Raw genomic sequence first — 21,798 nt, 5'->3', positions numbered from 1 at the left:
GTTTAAAAAAAAAAAAGCTAACAAATCTCACTGTAATTGCTTGTTTTGTTAATAAAATAACACAGGAAAGAAAAAATTTTTGACAAGAACTACTGGGGAAAAAAGTTCTGAACAAGACAAGTCTGTGAAGATATGCTCAGTGAGTTGACTGTCTCCTCAGGTGGGTATTTCATCCACACTTATTGTTGAAAAGGAGGGAAAAGATCTGCACAGTTTTTTTGTGCTGAAAATGGAAGGAATCAGATGTGTGAAAGAGGCAGAGGCAGCAGCCTACTGTACGGTTGCAGAGGAGAAGCCAGATAGAAAGTGCCAGCACAGCTCCTAGGGCTGAAAATGCAGCAGTCTTGCAGGAATTCTGCTATGGAGCTTTGCTCTCCTTTTTGCCAGAAAGATGTTTCCTCGTGTCCGATGTGTTGCTTTCTTATTGCAATTTGAGCTGGTGATTTCTTGTCCCTTCCTTTCTGGACACAGAACAACCTTCTCTCTCTTTCCTCATTCTTGGAAACTTGCTGCTTGAGCTCCAGCCCATGCTTCCTGGCTCTGGCCTCTGATGTATGCTTTGTGCATGGACTTTTGGTCTGATAACCTTGGGAAGTGCTTTCTGAGGCCTAATTATCCACAGCTGAACACAGGCTCCTTTCCAGCAGCTGGTAGCTCAGGTATATTGTTCCTTGTGCTACGTGAATTGAGGTGTTCTTGTTAATAGCTTGCTTATTCTTCTATGTTTTGTTTAAAGATACTTTTCATCAGGGTTTTTGAGAAAGTTGCAAATATTAATTAATACTGCCCACCTCATACCCATTTTACAGAGGAAAAGAATGAGCATATATGTAGTCTCCTTGACGCTAGTGAGATTACTTTTATGGGCTACATGTCTAGCTGAAAAGGCATACAAAACTTGATTCAAAGTCTGCTGAAGTTGTTGGAGTCTTTCTGTTGGCTCCAGCTGATAATGGATTGGTCTAATACTTCATGAATTTGCCTTTCAAATAAATTTGCCTCAGGTTGCCTGCTGTCTTGCTACCTGGGAGTGTAGTGTAAAAATGAACTCATCTGCTGATTGCAGACATGATTTTCCAAAGGGCTGCTCTCACACTGAGGTGGTGGGGTTTTTTGTCATCGTTTCTTACACCTTGGCTTGAAGAGACTTAGCTTGGATATCGTCCTTGGATAGTGTGTCAGACAGGAGCATCAGTTTAGTCCTTATGGAACCTTGTCATTTTAACTGTATATGGTGAAGGGAGCTGTTCATTTGTTGGGGAATTCTTTTTAATAGGTGCCTTTAAATTGCGTGCAGGGAAAAATCACTGAAGTATGATGTAGTGTAATTTAATGCTGGGTTAAACGATGCAATCCAATGTGTTTTCATTAGATGTTCTGAGACACTTCTCTAGCATTTATGCTTTAAAGGCTGTTGGATTGCCAGCTGCAATAACTATTTTGATTGCAGCCTGAGCTGATGGTGGGCATCCTACCAGAAAAATAATGTGCTCTGTTTTAATTATGACACCTGCACTCCAAAATGGAAGCCTGCATCCCTGTACATGATAGTTGTACTTGATACAGTGAAATAGCATAATATGCAACACAGGGAGGTAAACATGTTTGCAAAAGGACTGAGATTGGGACTGTTCTGGCTGATTACTCTTCATCCAAAGAAAAAAAGCAATGTTCAGTCATGAGTTGAATTTGCTGAGCAGAGGAGTCAGTGTGTCTTTGACTGGTGCTTCCTCCTTCGGTGAATGGGACAAGTTTCCAGCAGAGAAGGATTCTGTGGCAGTTGGGAAGACGGGAATATATCATAGAGGCAAGATGGCTGGGCTCTTGAGGAATGGAAAGCAGTTGGCAGAGAGCAAACTGAGACCCCACCATATGGTAGAGGCCTTGAGCTTTAGCAGTGGCTGGCACATGGAGCATAATTGGTGCATGTGATGCTGCAGAGCCCCTGTGAAGTGGCGGTGGCTGCACTAGCAACTGGTTTGTGTTGAAGTCGATTCCTGCAAAACTGTCCTGTGAAGCAGAGCCCGCCATCCTGCTGCAAAGGGGGAGCCACACCTCAGAAGTATCTTATATTGTGCTGTACTGGGGCAAAGAAAGAAGAAGAATACATGTAGACTAAAGGATTTCTGTGTTAGGGTTTTTTCCTTTGGTATCTTGCTTTTGCCATGCTGTGGTGCAGGGACAAGCTTATGGAGTGGTATTTCTGCACTGGTTTAGCTTGATTTGTCACAATAGTAGCAGAGTTAAGCCAGTGCAAAACATATTGAAACTCTCTCACAGTCAGTGTTGGCCCCAAGCAGCATAAGGGCATAATCACTTGCTGATCCGTTTGGCCAGCGCTACTGAAGAAATGAAGGATGGTTATTGGTGCTGTTATTTCTGCCCTCAACTTAGTGTTATAGCCCTTAATAAGGAACAGTGTTTCCTGCTCTTCTTTCTCATTAGCATATATATATTTATTGCTACAGTAAATAACAGGGATGTCAGAATTATTGTTTCATGCATGAGGCTATTTGGGAATGATTTCATATTCTGTCTGCCCTTGTGTTGATCCCTGGGCTTTAGTTTGCCTGGGCTGCAGATTTAGGGAGAAAGGTGTGAGGACAGAGTTTCCTTGCTGCGTCAGAACAAGGCAGTGTGTCCTGCCGAGCTTGGCTTTCCCTGGGTCTGGAGCGTGAGACAAGTACGTCCCACGTGGAGCTGGGGACTCCACGTGCTTTGCTTTGTGATATCCGATACAGAACAGATAGTTTATAGCGGAGTTTGATTTGCACTTGTAAGACTTCTGCAGGCCTGTTGTGCTTGTCCTGGCTTTCTCCCCGACTTCCTTGCTCCCTACTAACAGCAACCCAGAGGCCGTGGTTCTCGCTTGTTTGTGCCTCCCATCTGTGTTCTGGCAATGCTGTCACTGAAGTTTTCACTTTTCCAAAGTGAAAACAGAGGGGAGGAGCCGATAACTCTAGTATAAAGATAGCAAGGTGGTTGAAGGTTTAAGAGGAATAACTTTTATTTTGACTTCTGTTTTCAGTGAGCATTGAGAGGAGATTATCTTATTCCTGATGTAGGTTTTCAGTGCAGAAGGAAATGTGGAGATCAGTGGCATGGAAAGTGGAAGATACTTTTAGGTACTTTTCCTGTTGAGGCAATGTGGAGCAGGAGCTGCTACCTTCTGAATCAGTTTAGTTTTAGCATTAATGGGGATGCATAAATGTCCCAAAACACTTATATAGTGGCCATAACTGTGGTGTACTGGAGTTGCACACAGATACAGATTGGGCTAGGTGTTTCAGAGTGGTCTTGTCCTCCCTGTAGGAGAGACTATCAAGACTATCTGCTGTATGGAAAGAAGTGAATGTACCACTGTGTATATGTGTAAGAACTAAATTTACCATTGGTGGAGTGGAGGGAGTAAGGGCTGGCTTATGTCTTGATGTGTGAAGGTTGCTCTCTCTCCTTAAAGTATCCCATGTATCCTATAACTTGTTCTCATGATGTAACTTGTATCTCTTCATCTCAAATGTGGCAATCATCAAGCTTATATGGCTATGAGTTCCCTCAGTTACTGCTTCTATGTTTTTGTTAGTCTGGTTTTAGGACAGTTATCAGGCTTTGGGGATTGTGTCTGAGTCTCTGTCCTTGGTAATAGCAGGCAAGAATTTAACATGAGTGGTTTAAAAAAAGGTTCCTTATGTAAATATATTATGTAAATCACCTTAGCCAAGTGCAAGGAGAAGGATTATAAGTTATAAAACTGTAATTGTTTGTCAGAAATGTATATTAGCTGTTCTTGGTCTGTGTCAATATAGTATCAGGGATTTAGTGTCTGGGATCCCATAATGCCAGCTTAAAAATATTACCAAACAATTGTAGTAAAATTAGAAATTGCTATTTAGCTCTGAGGGTCAGTTTGCAAGGGTGGGGGGAAGAAAAAAAGGCACCCAGTGTCTGGGTTTCAGGAATGTCGTCTTTGGTCCATTTCCTAGGCTTATTGTCTCTTTATACAGTTCTATTTTTTGACTTGTTTGTGAGCATGTGTATGTCTGTGTTATTGCTACAGTACATCTACTGGGTCAATTTGTGCAAACTAGTTTGGGCTTTGGTTTCCTAAGTGAGTAAAGAGGTAGTAGCAATTGCAGTCTTCACTGTGATACATTGAGATGTAGGATGAAAAGTGTTACTCTTGGGATTGTTCTTGTAGGCTTAGTGTAATGGTGGGGGAGGTTTCCTAGACTCTGAATTCAAACCTTTTCTTTTGTAAAACTACAGAGTAAATGCTCTTTGAAGACAGCTGCCCTGATGATCTTTAATTAATTGGTGATATCAGTTTTATTACCTGCTCTCTCCTGCTATTTTAGCTTAAGTGTTCAATTTAATGTAGTTTGTATAATGATGGAGACCCTTATCTAATGCCTTTACTCCAAGGATTTCAAAATGTGTTATAAATATTATTGAATAATGTCTTGAGCCCACTCAAACTTTAAACATTGCTCCCATTTCGTGGATAGGTAAAGTTATTCCAAAAAGGCTCTGTGACTGCTCAGAGACCACAGAGCTGATAGAGCCAGGGGTTAGCATGCTGCGATCCTGCTGCCTCTTGCTCTGATTGCTGGAAAGGCGTATGACAGCAAAGCACTGCAGAGCAGGCAGGTGCTAGTGCAGTGTGTGAAGCAGGGAGAATGGTTTAAGATATGATCAATGAAGAAATGTATTAATAGGCATTCTGGTAAACCAGAATGAGTTAAAAGCCTTGCTCTGTGTCGTATAAGCAGAGAGGGTGGGTTTGCCCAGCAATAGTCGAAGGCTCTTGAATTCAAGCTGTACCAGTCTGTTTTTTAATTCTGATGCTCCCCCCTTCAGGCTGTGGCGTATTGGCCAAAGTGGCAGCTGCCCCACTCTAGCCAGCGGGTCAGAGGCAGAAATGGTGAGTGTAACCTTTCTCTTGATTTCTTTCAGGTTAACGGGTTTCCAGCTGCCTGCTCCTATTGTGAGTACAGGGTTTGTGCTGTCCTTGTGGCTTGTGAGCGATTACGCGGTCAGTGCTCAAGGCTTCCAGGCAAACTATGAAGGTAAGTCTGCCCACTTCAGTAATTGTATCTTGGATCTTATCTGTGTTTGGCTTATGGTAGAATGTGAGACACCAAGATCAGTGTGTTTCTTTCGTATGTGTTCTCTCTTCTTGTTCTTCATTTCTTTTTCTTGCATCTGCTTCCCCACGTGTTTAAATTTCTCTAAAACATACCTTCTGTATCTTTTTGTCATAAATAATGTGAAGTGGTTTGTGTTGTGGAATAAAGAATCATATGTGAAGGCTTGGTAGCTTCAGAAAATCTTGGACCTCTATCAATGGAAGTCATTGAATTCATTGAAGAATTGTTTATACTAGATCATTGTGATCATACTATGAGTTGGTACTGCTGAGTAAATGACAGATTAACCATGTTATCATTAAAATTTGAGTTACATTTATGTTAACTATTGAACCTAGAATGTTGTCCCTATTCATGTAAATGTTTTTCTTTAGAGTTCTTCAGAGTTATCAGCCATAACAGTAATTTTTGGTAGTAAGTCCTACTGGCCAATTACCAAATACATTAGACGAAGCAGATGCCATCAGTTAGATGATGTTCTTAGTCTCTAATGTTTCCTACACTTGAGGATTGTTCGGGTTCAGGGGAATTCTGTTTAAATGTCTCTAATTTCTGATTAAAAACTTGGCTTTGCCCTGAGGTGTCAGTGGTGCTAAAGACATTTTTATTATTCTTTAAGTGATCAGTGTTTTAGCAGGTCTTTAGAATAACTAGAGAAGGTGTTGAAGTTCATCTCAGTAGTATATTGAGCTTTGTTATTCACTGGGTAAGTGCCTGCTGGGGATGCTGTTGGTTGGGTAATGCACGGAGGCTGTCAGGATAGGTGAGGACAGCAGTGTAGATGAGAAGGGGGATCCCATGCACATTTGCAGAATCTCTGCTATAATATGTCAATCATAATGCCTAATAGACATGACAGTACATAGCTCCCAAATTGTGTGATAGAACACAGCTGTTTTTGTACTTTCTTGACTTTCAAGGTTTGGTGGGGGGGGTTTTGTGTGGTTTGTTTTTTTTTTTTTTTTTTTTTGCTTCTGGTCGTGCATAGTTACTTGCACACTTTTTCATGGTTTCCTGCCCGTTCACACAAGTCTGGTTCCTGTGAACATTCTCTAACTGTCCAGGCAGCTCCAAAATTAGCCATGCCTCCTTGGCAAAACTTACCTATATTTTGACAAACACAAAATTGTACCAAACCATAATTTCTATAAAAGACCTAATTTCTGCCAAATCTAAATTCCTAGCTTCACTCACATACTCAGAGGCCTTATATGTGTCTCATAGGGTGAAGAGGCAGAGGAGAACTCAAGCTTCAGTTGCTGTTTATAGTCATGTTTGGGGAGACCCTGGAACTGGAATGGCATCGGAGCAGGAGGCCATCACTGACGTGCACAGGCATCCTGTTTGCGTTAATGCTTGTCTATACATATCATCCTCCCCCCCCGCCTTTTTGGATTCATGCTGCACTAGCTAGTTTCGTGTGCTAAAGGGGCAGATGGGAACATAGATGCATCCCTTCTTCCACAGCGATAAATCTGGTCTGACCAATGTGTGATACTCCTGCAGTGAATGCTTAGCTGTAATGGTTTTCTAACTCTGTTTGAATGAACTGCATATCAGAAATATTTTCCTTAATGGCATCAAGCTCTGTGATATTGGTGGTGATAAGTCTGCCTTGGTTGTGCACAGTGCTTGGTACTGGTGAATCTCAAAGGCTAATGGGGTACCTGAACTCAGTGGTGCAGGCAGCATTAGGCCATGTAAGGTCAGTCTAGTACCCTGGTAATAAGGTCACCTCCTAGGCAAAGACTTTTTATTTTCATTCTGCATAGTGAATTACTAGGAGACTGACTTATTTGGAGCCTAATTCATGGGAATGGAGTGTCAGCTACCCTGGAGGTCCTTGGAAACAGCTTGCATGGAGTCAAAGAAATAACATGGTAGAGGTGAAGATTGAGCCCATGACTTCCGAGATGTTCATTTGCCTCTTAACTGCATAGTCATGTTCAATCTCACCATCATTACACCAACTATTGGCAGGTCAGGCTAAGCTCAAAGTCTTGTCTTGCAGCTCCAGTTCTTGGCCCTGAACTCCTGGGACAGACGACGGTAAACTTGCATACCAAAAATGCAGGAATGTTTCTGTGCCACATGTCATCTTGCTTTTGCACTTCCTGAAGTGTTACTGTTGTTTCTGTTGATGATGACTTAGTATGTGTAATCCCCACCACTGCGAGCCTTTGTGGGACTCAGCTGAAGAGCTGCTGCTTTCAGCAGTATTTCACTGCAGTCTCTTCCATATGAAATTCATGCTCAGTCTCTTCGCCATTTGGTTTCTGCATGACTTTCCCATTTTCTACCTTACATTAAGACTTGATTCATTACATATACCAGGCATGTTTTTTATCACAAGGGTCTCAGCCCTACAGTCTTTGTCATTCATTATGAATGTTGGAAGTTGTTTTATTATTACTAATAACAATAATGGAATTACAGCAAAACGTGACCGGCATTTGGAAACTAGAGTGTGTTCTGACTGAACTCCGTTGATTTTAGGTGTTTGGTCTGCTGTAGTAGTTAAATGCAATTTAAAGTCTTCAGGGTAAGACAAGCACTGTTTCACTGTGCTGGCAGGTGGGTATGTTTGCCATAGAGTGGTGAGTTCTGCTGTGAGGACAGGTGTGTGAAACATCTGGAACATGTCAGAGATGAGTCCCCTTCCCCAGACACACTTTCCTCCTTAAAAGCCAGTGACAGCTCAAAACCCTGTTATTGAGTCATCATCCAAGGATTGCTTCAATTGGAAGGATGGTGGTTGCCACAATGGAAGAGACAAAAGAGCTTAGGGATGCTGTATTTCAAGAAGGGAAGTAAGTGATGTTCAGTGTAATTAGGTAATATATTCAAAAGCTACAGATTTAATTTTAGTGGAATCATAAAAGGTTTTCATAAGCAAGAGCAGGGGAGAGAAAATTTCTGTTGCGTTCTGTGTAGTCCCCCCTGTAGGAACATGAGATGGTTTCCATAAGTAACAGTAAGTGCAGTCCCAAAGCACTGCTGTCCAAGAGTGACGTTCCTGGGTACCAGCCCCGTCTTTTTTAGCCTCCATTACCCTTCCATCACTAAGTCGTGTTAATTGCAGTATTGTTGTTTGCTGGAAACACAGTGCAGCCTCAGAGTGGCTGTTTTGCAATATTAGTTTCTTGGCTACTTCCCTTCTCCAGTGCATTGCAAAAATCATGTCATCTCCTGCTATTTTTCCTATATTTTCTGGCTTCCTTTGCTGTCTTTAAAGGGCAAAAAAGGCAGGGGGGGAATATGACTCTGTGAGTAGCCATGGATATACCAGAGATCCAAAAGAGGTAACTGAGTGCATCTCCCAGGGATAAAAGGATAATGTACTCAAAACTTAACCTGAATGACAGGGAGCATTGCTGTAAATTAAGCTTTGTCTTCAGAGCTAGAGGGGCGGGCTTGCTAACGGTGTGGCTCTGAGCCGCCTTCAAAACAAGCAACTTATTCACTATTTGGACTATTGTTAGTTAAGAGTAAAGGAGGAGATAACTGCCTTTTTGATCAAAGGGAACACGCTGTTGCTGTAATGCTATTTCAGTTCATTGGTAATCTACGACTCGGTGAATAGCTTGTGATTCGATAATTCATGTTTAAAGACAGAACAATGCATCAGAGTCCTTGCTGTAAATGGTTCCTTTATGATCTGCTATCAAAGCATGTTCATTACCCTCCTCCTCCCTGTAAGCAATCAGTAGGAAATGCACCAAAAGAAGCAGTATTTTAAAATAGGAACAAAAGATCTCAGTAACTTTTTTTTAAGGACAAGAAGAAGATGCATAGATGCAGGCATCTGTGCTCCAAAAACATTTTATTTGCACTGATGTTTACTCTGCCTTGATCCTCTGGGAAATAACTTAGATAAAGCCAAACTTAACTTGCTTAAGATCTTCCTAACTTATCTAGTTAGTATGATGATGGCATGATAAAATCTCTTAACAAGCAGTTTCTTGCAAAGAAAACAGAAACATTTCCTGCTGATGCCTCCATATAAATTTTTTCATTTCTGCTTATTTCAGGGGACACACTTTAGCTGGACATTTCATTGACTAAAAAGGAGCACTTTTGTGCAGTGGTAGCAGCATCTGTTAAAAAACGTTTGTGCTATGAGAACATTTTAGAGTTGCTTTCAGTACATATAGGCAAAGTGAGTACTAAAAGTAATGCTGTCAAGGATGCAGAATCTCTTGGTTAAAGGCACTAGATCACAACGTTAGAGATGTAGCTTCTGTGTTCCCAGTTCTGGCATGGGTGTTTCTGCATGATCTTGTTTTTAGTCACATAGTCTGGGTTCCCAATTTTCATGTTACAGAAAAAGGTTAGAATTGCTCCCTGTCATACATGGTGTTAGGAATTTGAATTCACGAAAGTACCTACAGCATTCGGAAGCTGGTGTAGGTGTGTAGACCAGATAATCACTGTATCTTTGTTTTTACATACATTCATACAGTAAAGCATAAAATAGCAGTGGGAGTAAATCATAGTCATATAACATAGCTTCATCTTCAGCATTGTTTAGGTCCTAAACTGATGATCTCCAAATAATTATTATCCCCATTTTACAGACTGGAGAAATCTAAGCACTTAAACCACTTGATCACTGTCCTAGTGGAAAGAGGCAAATCCATGAACTGGAATCCAGAACTCCTGTTTTCCTTTTTCTAGCTCTCATTATAATTGTATACAGAAGAGGTAGAGCATTATAAATATGGAAAACCCCACAGCAATATCGCAGCTTAGAAGAGACATAATTATGTCTGCACAAAAAATTGTTTGTAGTTAATTGGATAATCTGGAAAGAAGAGTGGGGGAAATAATTTCAGGGTGACTGGGAATGAAAAACGGTTAATGCTTTCTTACTGAAATGAAAACAGGAAATTTCATTTCCATTTAAATGGACTACTTTGGTCTGAAGAAAAATTTTATTTCAGGGATTCTTTTACTAAATATAAGCAGTGCTTATGAAGCTTCATTTCAAAATGTATGATTTAGAAAATATTGAAATTACATGTATTCATGCTTATAGCATTCTTAAAATTGTTGTTTTCTGCTAAACTGTCCCCTGAATTCAACATGATTTCACAATTAGCCTTGTTCAGACCTCAGACCTTTGGATTTTATTTTTTGTGCATAACTAAATTATTATTCTCAAAAATACCAACCAGCTGTTATGGAGATCTTGCATTTCAACTGCAGGAGAATTTCTAAATGGAGATAGCTTTAAATAATCCAAGTTTAAAATTTCACAAGGTTGTGGATCTTAACTTTCTCATCTTGTGAAAAATATTCCTTGAGATTTCATGTACAAAAGTGACCAATGCTTCCATTTGTTGCCTCCCTGAAAGATATTTGAGAGGCTGATATTAAGGTACATGCCTGGGACTACAGTGTGCAATTAATTGCAATCACTGCTACTATACACCTGGTGAATACATAGTAAGGTGGCATTTAAAATAAATTGAGCAAGTCTTTTACAATAAGTGGAAAATTGGTAGAAATTCCACATAATTTTCTCAATAATTCCAATAGCAGTTCATGATGAATAGAGGGTGGGTTTTTTTAGTTTCTTAATCTGGATGTAAAATAAAATTACATTGTAACTTTTAAACCATTGCCTCCTGGCTGCCTTGTGGTTTGTCCTGAAGGTGTGAAAAACAGCAAGGGAATTAAAAAATGCTACCAACATGTGCTCTTTACTGCTTAATGACTAGAGAGCAACGCTGTAAAACACTGAGGTGAGCTTAATGAAACTTTATACTTTTCAGGGCTGTGTAGGGCCTTCCATCTGCAACACCCTCCCACCTTTCCCCAAAAGCAAAGTTTAGTTAAAAACTCGGCCCCTGGAACGAACCGGGGGCCTTGTGGACCCTGGAGTCCTCCGCTACAGAAACGGCGCCATGCGATGGGTTGAGATTCAGCAGGAGGTGAAGATTTTCCTTCCCAAGACATGGTGTTTGATTACAGCTGCGACAAATTTGATAGCTGCAAACACTAAGTGCCTGATTGAAAAGAAACAATTATGCCTCGAAGAACACTGCTCATTTTAAGAAATTAAAGTGTTTAAATACAGAGGGAAACAACCCCAAGTAAATGGTACTGTTCTCCTCCATAATAAATACCCTCCTCTTTCTCAAGCACAAATATCTCATTCTGCAGAGGGTGGTTTGTGGAGCTGGGCATATATGTATTTAGATAATACAATTAAAAAATAGTTCTTGTCCGTCTTTGTCTGTTCCTTTTGCTAAACCTGAATTATGTCACCTGTCTCTGCTGCCCTGTGGATGCATTGCTGCTGTGCACGAGCTGCTTCACTGCTTCATGTCTCCATTTCCCAATCTTTCATCTGACTTTACAGTAATAGTTGCCCTGTTAACAGAAGTCAGATCAAACAGTTTGGTGTGTTGTTGTCTTTGGAAACATAATATTCAAGATTTCTTGCACAAATGATAGCTGTCCAAATAATCATGTAATTATGATCAAAACTAGCAGGTATCTGAAAGAAGGGTTTGGGGATTCCACAAGGCCTTGCAGAAGTAAATTCTTTTTGGAATTCTGTTGAATTTGGGAATGGTGATCCCATTTTTCAAAGAGCCAAGTGTAGGAATTTGGATGCCTGAGTCCTTTGTGTTTTGAAAATGGATCTATATGTAACTTGGATATATAACTTGGAGCTTTTGAAATTTGCTAGAAATTTACAGTGCAGCTGACACTGGTGCGGGTCAAAGCTGTTAGATGGTCTGGAGAGCCTCAAAGGCCTCAAGTGATGCTTATGTGGAAGGGTGATGAAAATGCCTGGTAAGAGCTGCCAGGAGATGACGCGTGGCCGCACTGCCTCTGTGGGCCAGTCTGAGGTTGCTTGGTGACTTATGCTTGTCCAGCGATTGCTCAAAGCATGTTTTCCATCTGTGTAAATAAATTTCAGAAATGCCAGGATAGTACTGAATAGACTAAAATTTTTAAAGCCATAACTGAATGCACTTCTTATGCCAATTTGCCTTGTGAGTGAACACCATATTGGGCTCATTTAAACCTCCAGCTGGGTCCCAGTTCTCTTGGTACCCAGGTCGTAATCTGAGACATACTGGGTTCTTGATAAATTTACTGGATTGATACTTTTCTCCTTTTTCAGACCAAGACAAATTAGTATGAATCCTGAGCTGCAGCAAACTACCGATTAACCCTTGTTCTGGTGGCAGTGGGAAGGATGAAAACTGAGTCTTGCTCTGTTGCTTCTTTTTTCTGGAAGCTTGGTATTTATTTGTCTGATGTTTGGATCTCTGCAAGAGATGGTTTAATGCGTTCAAAAACAAAATAGCCCAGCAGTTGAATATGTGGAACTTGATGCCAGTGTATTGACTCTTTGACAGCTCCTTTTCCTTTGGTCTGTATTAGTATAAGGCATGTTGAGTGTCTGGCATAAAGGTTCCAAGGACTGTTTGCAAAACCTTTTAGGACTTTTCTGTTTTAATAGCTGTAGTTCTTCACCTCTCGCTCAGTCGACTGTTCTTGCATTTTGTGGTTAGTTATTTCATTATCTTCTGTGTTTAAGATACCTTGCCTCTAAGTTGCTAAAAATGGCAGTTCTTTGTTTTCCTGCTCTACCCCTTTGTTTACTACGCTTCCTAATGTTAGTATCAGTTGTGACCTATGGAAGATCTAGCTTTGTCTCCCTCAGGCTGATCTCTCCTTCCCTCTGTATCTTACAAGCCAAGTTGGGCGATGCTAGAGTCAGACCTTGGAAGGGAGACCTTGTGGGGAAATCCCAGGATGCTCACAGAAATGGTTTCGGTGAGTCAGCGGATCGCACCGAGTTAGTGAATCTAATGCCATTGCATGACTTCCTTTAAAAAGCAAATAGAAAATTTGTACTGGAATGAGGAATGTGATTGTAATTGCTGCTGTTTTGCTTCTGCAGGTGCTTTCCTTAGCTTCAGATACACAATCTGAGTTGCTCAGTATCTGTGATCTGTAGGGCCTGTAGTGTATGTCTAAGTATTAAGAAAATGATAAATGCAAACTGAGACTGGCATCCCGATGTTGTCCTGCCATCTAGACAGTTATATTCTATTATTTTAAAATTTCTTGAGTTCCTTGTGGACAGAATACTCTGCTTTTTCTGGGTGGCAGAAGTATTAGCCTGTACTGTTTGATGGCCCACTTTGATGGTTGTAGCTGGTGAAATGGTTCCTAAATATATACATGATCAGAGGTCTGTGCTGAACTCAACTTATTACTTTTCTTTAATACAGAGTTGTACTCTGGGATTGATGTTTTATTTAAAAAAAGAAAAGTTTTTAGTCCTCGTGGTTTGTTAGAGATAAAGCTGTGGAGAACAGCAGTATGGGAAGCAATAAAATGGTTTCTCTGAACGTGCCAGTGCTTTGAAACAGTGCATTCAAAATGCCCCTTCCTCTCTAAAAGGCTTTAGCACTGTAACTTGGTGTTCATTACTCTAAAAAAGTAATTCACAGCAGCTGATTACAGCAGAGACATACTTGGTTTGTTCCTTTCAGCATCTTCAGCTGTGTTTAGCTTGTCTGCAGACATGAAAACCCTGCTACACTTTATGCTGCTATCCACAAGCAGCAGCTTGAGCTCAGCATCTTTTGTGGTGTTGATACAAAATACTGCTACCCTTCTGAAAACATGCTGATGGAGTTAATTGAATTGATGAATTAAAAGGAAAAAAATGGATTGCTGTGCTCATTAAATTATTTGTTTTATATTTAAATTGTTCAAAACTATAATTAATTTTTGGAAAACTTCCTATCTGCAGTACTGTGGGCCTTAAACCCTCCTGCGGTGGGGAGAAGGGTGTTTGAATCCTGATTGTTGTGAATTACATGGAGCTCTGTAAAGAGAAATAATCCATACTGAAGGGTGGGAGTGCGTGGAGAAGACCATGTGGGCAAGGACAGCCAGGGGGAGCTTCTCCAGGGCAGGTGGGGTTGACTGTCTGGAACCAGCTGATGCTTTTTGAAGGGGTTCCAGGAAACAATGTTCAAGTGCATGCTGATGACCACAGCTTCTATACGCGGATATCAGGCAAGTGGATGGCAGCTCTTCCCAGATACTTGTCAGCAAGGTGTAAAGCTCTGGAAATGGTGCCTGAAAAATCATAGAGGTCTGTGACAGTGATTATTACTTGAATATTCTTGTGAACAGCTTCAGCAAACTTTTAGAGAGGTACTGTGAGAGAGATGCACAGTGCACAAATTTAGAAAAATTTTTTCAGTCCTGGGGATCAGGCATCTGTAGAGTTTTTCCCAAGGAACAACAAAGAGCAACAGTTTGTGTTCGAGGGACAGTGAGGGCCAGAGCTCGGGGGCAGAAGCTGGCACAGTTCCTTAGGCAAGTCAACACACTTTCCCAGTCGTAGAGTTAAGAGTAGTGAGTGAGGTCAGGCAGGACAAGGCAGCTCATGAGCTGATTCACTTCCAAAGTGAATTAAATTAAATAGAATTAGACCCATTTGAATTCTGAACAAGAGTCTATCCAAGGTTCGAATGCGGTTTAGCTGAGCCACTTTAAAAATAATTTGTATTAATTTTCATATGTAGCCCACCATATGGAGAAGAAATGAAATAGCAGAGGACAGTAGTAGATGGCCCAGGAGTTCTCATCTAATTCTATGTACCAAAATGTTATATTAGATTGTTATATTAGAGTGTATTTTGCTGTGGTAACTTGCTTAGAGCATTCAAACTAGCCAAGGGGATCAGCAGCTGAGTCCATAATTTGGCTGTGCTGGCTCCACACGCTTTTTAGTAGTATTTATTCTCACTATACCTTACCCTTGTTAATGGTTGTAGCCTAGTGGGTTTGCAGATGAGTTGAGTTGTATTAGCTCACATTGCGGTTTCCAAATGGCTGTAAAAACTGATGGTTTTAGAAACAAACCAAGGATTCCACCAATAGTGTTTGAATTCTGATATTCCTATGTCTGCAATGCCCCGATTCATTTTAATGAGGATCAAGAAAAACATGGTTATCTTAAAGAATATTATGCCTGAAAGAAAGGGCAGGAGCGAAAAATGCATGTTATCCCTCTCGTTGCCGCTGCTGCCTGTCCAGAAGCAATAAACCTGGAAGGAAGCAAGGAGCAGCTCAAGTCTCATTGAAGAGGGAGGCAGTGCTGCTGTCTGATAAATGGTTAAAGGATAACGCAGCCCGGCCGCGGGGCTTTCTGACCCTCTCCTCTGGGTCAGAGCATCTGCCGCAGTTTTGCGATGAAGCGGGTGCCACGAGGAGGTGGGGAGGCGAGGAGGAGTCTGCGCCTTGCCTGCTGTTTGGCACGCTTGTGTTCGGGTTCATAACACTGCGCTTTTGAACGCGTGCAGAGTGCTGTCAGTGCTCTGCCAAACCATACAGCCATTCAGTCAGCACAGTGCGTTTTAATTTGCTTCTTGTTTGCAAAGTATTAGTATTTGGACTACTTGATAAACCAAGATACCAAATAAGCGGTAAGGCAATGCAGTGTTGTCAATAATATTGAGTGACAGGATTGTTTTACACAGTTTAGTGTCTGGAAGAGAAGTAGTTTTATAACTAGATTTAAAGCATAGTATTGGATTGATTCTTTCTGCAATTAATTGTTTTCTTCCCAATCTAAAAACTTTTGGTTGGCAGTAGGTTTGCATATCATATGGTTTCAGGTTTTTTATTGCTGCTTTCTGGAATTTCTCCAGAATATCTCAGCTCTGTAACTGTGTCCCTGTTTGTCATCAGCTGTTCACAATGTGCAACTACTGTTTCATTTAATGTACCATATGCATATTGGAAAGGAGTGATTTTGCACAGTCAGCTCCTCTGCTCAGTCATGTTTGGTGTGGTGGATGCAAACTTGATGAGAGCAATAGTAATGTATCTGGTTGGTCAAAGTCACCAGCTGGGCCATATATCCCAAACTGGCTCTTCCTGCTAGCACTTCTTGTTACCCTTTACTGCTGGCCAGCACTGGAAAGGACCACTGTCATCCTAACAGTAGATACATAGACATGGTCTGGGTGTTTTTCTTGGATTCATTAGTTGTGATGCGTTTAAAAAGAGGTTAAAAAATGGTAAGATAGCAATTTAAACAAGAATAATTGTTTCAGAAACAATTTTCGGGAGGGAAAAACACCTGACAAATCTAAAGTTGGTTTGTAAACCTTGTTTTGCTATTTATTTGCTATTCTAGCTATCTCTGTCTATTTATTCCTTTTAGTTCAATGGATAGAACTGGCCTCATTGTCAGAAACACATACCCATCCTCAGTGGCTGTGATATTTCAGCCTTGAAAAGGAAATGAGTGGCAAATTGGCATGACAGTGGTGACTCGATTTTCTGCCAAGCCTGTGAAAAATAACCATGCATGTGCTGTGCAGTCTGATACTTGCAGATGATGGCCAATAAATTTGCTGAAGTAAAAATCAAGAAATAAACCAGGCTTTTGCCCTTGCAGTATTTATGAGCTGGGCACAGCATCAGGTAGTCAGGCACTTAAAAGCAAAAATCTAGATTAGAAGAGGAAGAAACAGTGGTAAATAGCTGTGATGGCCGCTGTGTTTCCCTGGGGGTGTTAGGAGGTGTGTGACTGAGGGTGCTCATGCTAGTTCAGGAACAGAGCATGTCTTTGCTTTCAGTGTGGTCAGTGTTCAGGTGTGAATACCTCCTGGTACAGAAAGCTGAAACCAGCTCTGTCGTGAGCTAGGATTCAGTTGTGCTTTGGATGAGTCTCTCCTGACTGCTGCAAGGTGAAGCAGCTTACGTGGCTGCTGCTGTTTGTGCTCTTGGCTTTACCAAGCAGCAGGCTTTGGACCCTGGTGACTTGTAGAAGCTGCCTCGAGTAGGAGAACGGGCCTTTGGACTGTTTGTTTGCTTAGGCTGATCATGCAGCTTCTCGTGGCAGCGCTTGTTCCTCGAAGCTTGCTGGTATTGATACCGGAGCGCCTGTGCTACTCAGGATGTTTTGTGCTGTGACAAGGTGAACAGCTTAGAGTTGCTGCTCTGCATGTGATCTAGCTGTGCCCTGATGTCAGTGCAAGCGAGGTGCAGCTGGAGTGTAAGATTGATGTCATGAAATACAAGGGCAGAGAGTTAGTGGATGTGGATATGCTCCTCTCAGTTTCCCTTGGTGTGTATGTTAATGCTGTTCAAACGAGGGCAGTGTATGGTCTCATTCCTTGAGATTAGTTATGTCCAAGCTTAATAATAAAAACTTATAATGAAGACGGGGTGTTTTCCAGATACTATTACCACTTTTTCTATGCAGTCAGCAAAAATGGCTGAGTAAATCCCCATTTCAGTAAACAGTCCGGCAGATGCATTGCTTTCCATTATGACTTCAGATTAAAACAACTCCCAGGGTACCTGGGTAAAGAAGAACCAAACTTCCTATTCTTTTTTTTCCACTATACAAAAGATTTTTATTACTTAAACAAGCTCCCAGCAAGTCTGCCTTGATATACTACTAATTGATTTTAAGACTTGAAAGCAGTGAAGCTCATTAGCATTTGTTGAATCAGCTAGAAACCCTCCCCCTCCCCAAACACACTAGAGGATGGAGTGAGATTATTGACCTTTGTTTCTGCAGCCTCAAAGGAAAATGGGGGAATATTAAGTGTCTCATACTGGCGTTTGATTTGCATATGTAAATGAGATCAATCAGTGCGGTGCAGGAGGGGAAGAATAATAATGCTTTGCAAATAGGACCCAGTATTAAGCGTTTAAACAAACAGCAAGTGACACTTGCTTAGCTACAATAAGCGGGGACATTTTGTTGTCAAGGAGGTCCCACTGCTACAGCCTTCACAGCACAGCTGCTCTATTGATCAGCCCATTTTAGAGAAAAGTGCATGGAAGTAGTAGTGCAGAAAATACTAAAGATGATCTGGGTAGTGCTTCTGCTTTCATGGCATCTGAAAATGCAGGTCCCTGTCCCGTTGTCCTGATCACCTCCAGTAAAAGAGTAAAAGAAAAAAGTAGCATGCTTAAAGTAAAACAGGAAGTCTGGGGGTGAAACTGGATCTTCTGTGACCTAGGCTAACACCTAAACATTAGGACTGTTCATCCTTTCATGGCTGAAGAGTTGGTTTTACCTGGAATTTGAATGCAGCTGAACCAGCTCTATGGAACCTGGAAATCCTGGGGTACGGAAGTGTTACAGTGAGTCTGCCTGTATTTCAGAGCAGTTATGTTATATTAATGAATTTGAGGTTCCCATTCTCTGATAGTGGAAACAGGATGAAAAGTAGACGTAAAAAGCTAGTGTGAGAATACACTAACTGTGCTCTTTGAATGACCAGCTTTTAGCAAGATGAAGCTGCTCATCAGGATTATTGGCAGATGTGTGCCAGCATCTCATGACTGAAACTGAGGAGAGCCTGAAATAATGACTGGCATATACTGGGAAAGTTGCATGAAGAGCCAAGGTTAAAATAACGAGGGCTACTGAGTTGCAGTTTGTGCTTGGGATGTGTTTGCCAGACCTGTGTGTTGGTGTACGTGAAAGGCTGTGTGAAGGACGCTGAAAATCAGTATCTGAATCTCCCAAGTGCGGCATAAAGGTATCTTAAAACGGGCTGTGATCTTGTTTTTTCTTGTCAGACCTTCATTTTTCCTCCCTTGCTCCTTTTGCTTTTGCATATAATAGCTGTGTTCTTTTCAATCAAGGAATCTATTTGCAGAACATGTAGTCGTTAGTTGCGTTTGGTTTTGTTTCAGCATACATTTCCATAAAAAGTCACCACTAATGAGCTGTGAGAAAATTGCAGACTTACTGCCAAGCCAATTTGGCTAAAAGGCTTGTCCGTCCTTCATTACCATTTGATCCTTACGCATGCACAGTGTGTTCGAGCAGGTACAACCGTGGTAGCTGTAAAAATGAAGGTGAGGTGCTGAGGATAGCATCTCCTCGATGTCTGAAGAATCCTCCAAATGCAGCTGCTCAGTCTTGTTTTTGTTTTATTTTATTTATCTCCAGATGTTGGGTTCCCAGTTATATCTCATCAATGGATCGAGGCTGTGGGAATTAGAAACAGCTTTTGAAAAGCTTTAGTTTCTTTTTATAGTTAGAATTGGCTGACGTCTTCCAATTACAGTCAGTGTTAAGGAGGTTTTGGTCATTTTGTCTCTCAATTTGACTGCGGTTGAGACAAACAAAACGTATGTTGGACTTGTTCTAGTAATGATCTAGGGAAATGCTTTCTGTCACTGGCTTCTCAGCTGTCCCTTCTCTGTGAATTTTGGGGGATACATTTTAGTATAGCGGCTTAGTCTTTATTTTTACTTCCTGTTTGGGAAGGTTAAAATACTTCGTTTTTAAGGAATGGCTCTGTTCATAAGACGGGGGACTCACTTTCTGAAATGTAATGTTCGGTATTTCCATCTTTTATTAAAAGTAGTAATGTGTGTGCTAGCTTCGTGCCTGGGAAGGATGTGCAGGGTGAGGGTTAGCACTGGCCTGGATGTTTCTCTGTCACGCTGCCTCTTTCATCTGGGTATCTAGTTAGGCTCTGAAATTCTGCTGGCTTTGAAAATCTGGATCCTAAGCTTCTAAAGCACTTATCTGTAAAGTGTTGTCATAAGTGACTCTCGCAAGGACACGGATTGACTCAGCCTGAATCCTAGTGTCTGGTCTTAGTCACTGGCCCATTCTGTATTCCCTCAAGAAGTGCTTTTGTAGAACGACATTCTTGTGAGTTCACGTTTACCATTTGAACCAGCTTCCCTATCCTTGATGTCGAGGTTCCCTACTCAACTTCTCTACCTCTTTGAATTCCAAGAGGCAGTTGTGTTTGTTTAAGCTGAATTTCTTAAGACAGTGTACAGAACCCTGTGACCCTTGACAGGGGAGGGAGCTCTTTACAACTACGAGTTTTATTATTTTTACATCTTCTGATGTGACCAGAGCTTTGAATGCAAGTTCAGTCCTGGAGCTGCCTGCAGAAACCTGCCAGCCTGGAAAATGTTCCTTGCTCCACAGGATTCACAAATACAATTTTAGAGGTCACCATCTTACAGTTATAAAATTTATTAATTGGGCTTTGTGCAGAAGGAAGGAAATGCTGGGATCAGATCTGCAGCTAGAGAGAGATGTCTCTTACGCTTGCTGAGACTTTTGCTCTGTGAGAATCCTCCTCATCTTAAACTGCTTTTGGTGGTCAATGTTTTTGTTCACTGGGATGAGTATTTGTGTGTCTACATCTTGATTTAGGCACATAAATCTCCTATCAGCTATGCAGATGAGATGGACTTCAAAGGAAATTGGGGGGATTGCTGAAAATCTAAACAAACTATTTACATGCAGCAATCTAGATATGAAAAATTAGCTTTAAGCTCTATCTTCCCCATTAGTGGGAGAGCAGTTGCCTTTGGATTATGCAGGCAAAGCAATTACTGCAGAAAAAGAGGAGCTGATCTGGGTGGCCAGCACTGCTTTTAGTGGCTTGCCTTGAACTGGTCATCTTGTTCATAGTCGATATGGGTGGAAACAGAGCGGTTTGCAGAGAGACTGAAAGGAAGCTGGCCTGCCTGCCTGACGGGAAACCTGTCCCACAAAATCCTCTGACGTGCTGATTGGATCTAAGCTCCTGTGAGACATCTTCTCTCAATCCGTTCAAATCCACCTAGCCTGTGGATGGTAATTCCTTCCCCTCTTCTTTACCTGGCGGTGTTTCTTTACTGTTCTGAGATTAAAATGTCATCTGTCCGAGTAGAACCTGGCTATAAGTAAGTAAATAACTTCAAAGCAGTTTGCTAGGCCTGTTTTAGTGCCGGAGCCTAGCTCTCTCTGGCTTTCGCGTGTTAGTAGCTTAAGCTTTGAATTGCTGTGGACTCCTGGTGTTTCCTTGCCAGGAGGGGGAAAAAAAAGTGGAAGGACCCCAGTCCTCTGTTCAGGTGCCTGGGACGCGGGCGGCAGGTGGGATGTTGCGGCTGGGGGACAGGAATCTTCTCTCTTTCTGGACGTTCAGAGGGCTGAGCCGTGTTAAGCTGAAAGTACGGTATTTTGGGTGAGGAATCGATCTAATGCAAGGAGATCAGTGTTCAGGTCTGCCTTAACTCTGCTCTTGCCCCGACGGGTGGGAATGTAGGTGGTCCTTAGTGTTCATCTCCTTTGCTAAATCACTTTTCTTCAGTCTTCCCTCCCTTGGGTGTATGCAGAGCTCAGGAGTTACGTGGTGTCACATAGGTGACTCTTGTGCATCTGAACAGCTCTTTAAGCACCGATTCTGTCCACCGGGAACAGGACAAGACTCTTCTGTTGCTTAGTTGCTGCTTAACTCTGGAACAAAGAGAAGTTTGGAGCCGAAGCAGATGTGGAGAAGGCCTGCCTGTATGTGTTAGACCACACAATTAATGCGTCTTCAGGAAAGTTTAAATAACAAGAGGCAGCTACTGTGTGCAGTATACCTTTCATTTTAGGTTTTGATCAGCTCAGGTAGAGTGAATCCATCTTAATTCAAATTAAATGAGTATTTAATTAACTTTATCTCCACTTCCAGAAGCGAGCACGCGTGCTACGTGGTTATCTCTCTCTGCTTTCCGTGTGTTCTCACCTTGAATAATGTTCTGATTAAGCAAGCAGTATGAGTAGCTGTCAGCCTTTTAAGATGGAAAATAAGGAAAAGCCCCTCCTTTCTCTCTCCCCACAACATGT

The 21,798-nt window shown here is 41.6% G+C and overlaps 1 protein-coding gene across 2 annotated transcripts in view; it reads left to right on the top strand.

The window, feature by feature from the left end:
* Nucleotides 1-21,798, top strand: part of CSMD2 (CUB and Sushi multiple domains 2) — a 326,291-nt gene that overhangs the window by 42,698 nt on the left and 261,795 nt on the right. For both annotated transcript variants that reach the window (XM_064525206.1, XM_026104637.2), the window contains exon 3: nt 4,954-5,066. In XM_064525206.1, coding sequence (XP_064381276.1) covers nt 4,954-5,066 — 113 coding nt within the window. The remainder of the gene's footprint in view (nt 1-4,953; nt 5,067-21,798) is intronic.

The sequence above is a fragment of the Dromaius novaehollandiae genome, chromosome 23 (assembly GCF_036370855.1).
Source record: "Dromaius novaehollandiae isolate bDroNov1 chromosome 23, bDroNov1.hap1, whole genome shotgun sequence".
NCBI lineage: Eukaryota > Metazoa > Chordata > Aves > Casuariiformes > Dromaiidae > Dromaius > Dromaius novaehollandiae.
The sequence above is the reverse complement of the archived record's forward strand: the minus strand, read 5'-3'. Positions and strand labels throughout refer to the sequence as shown.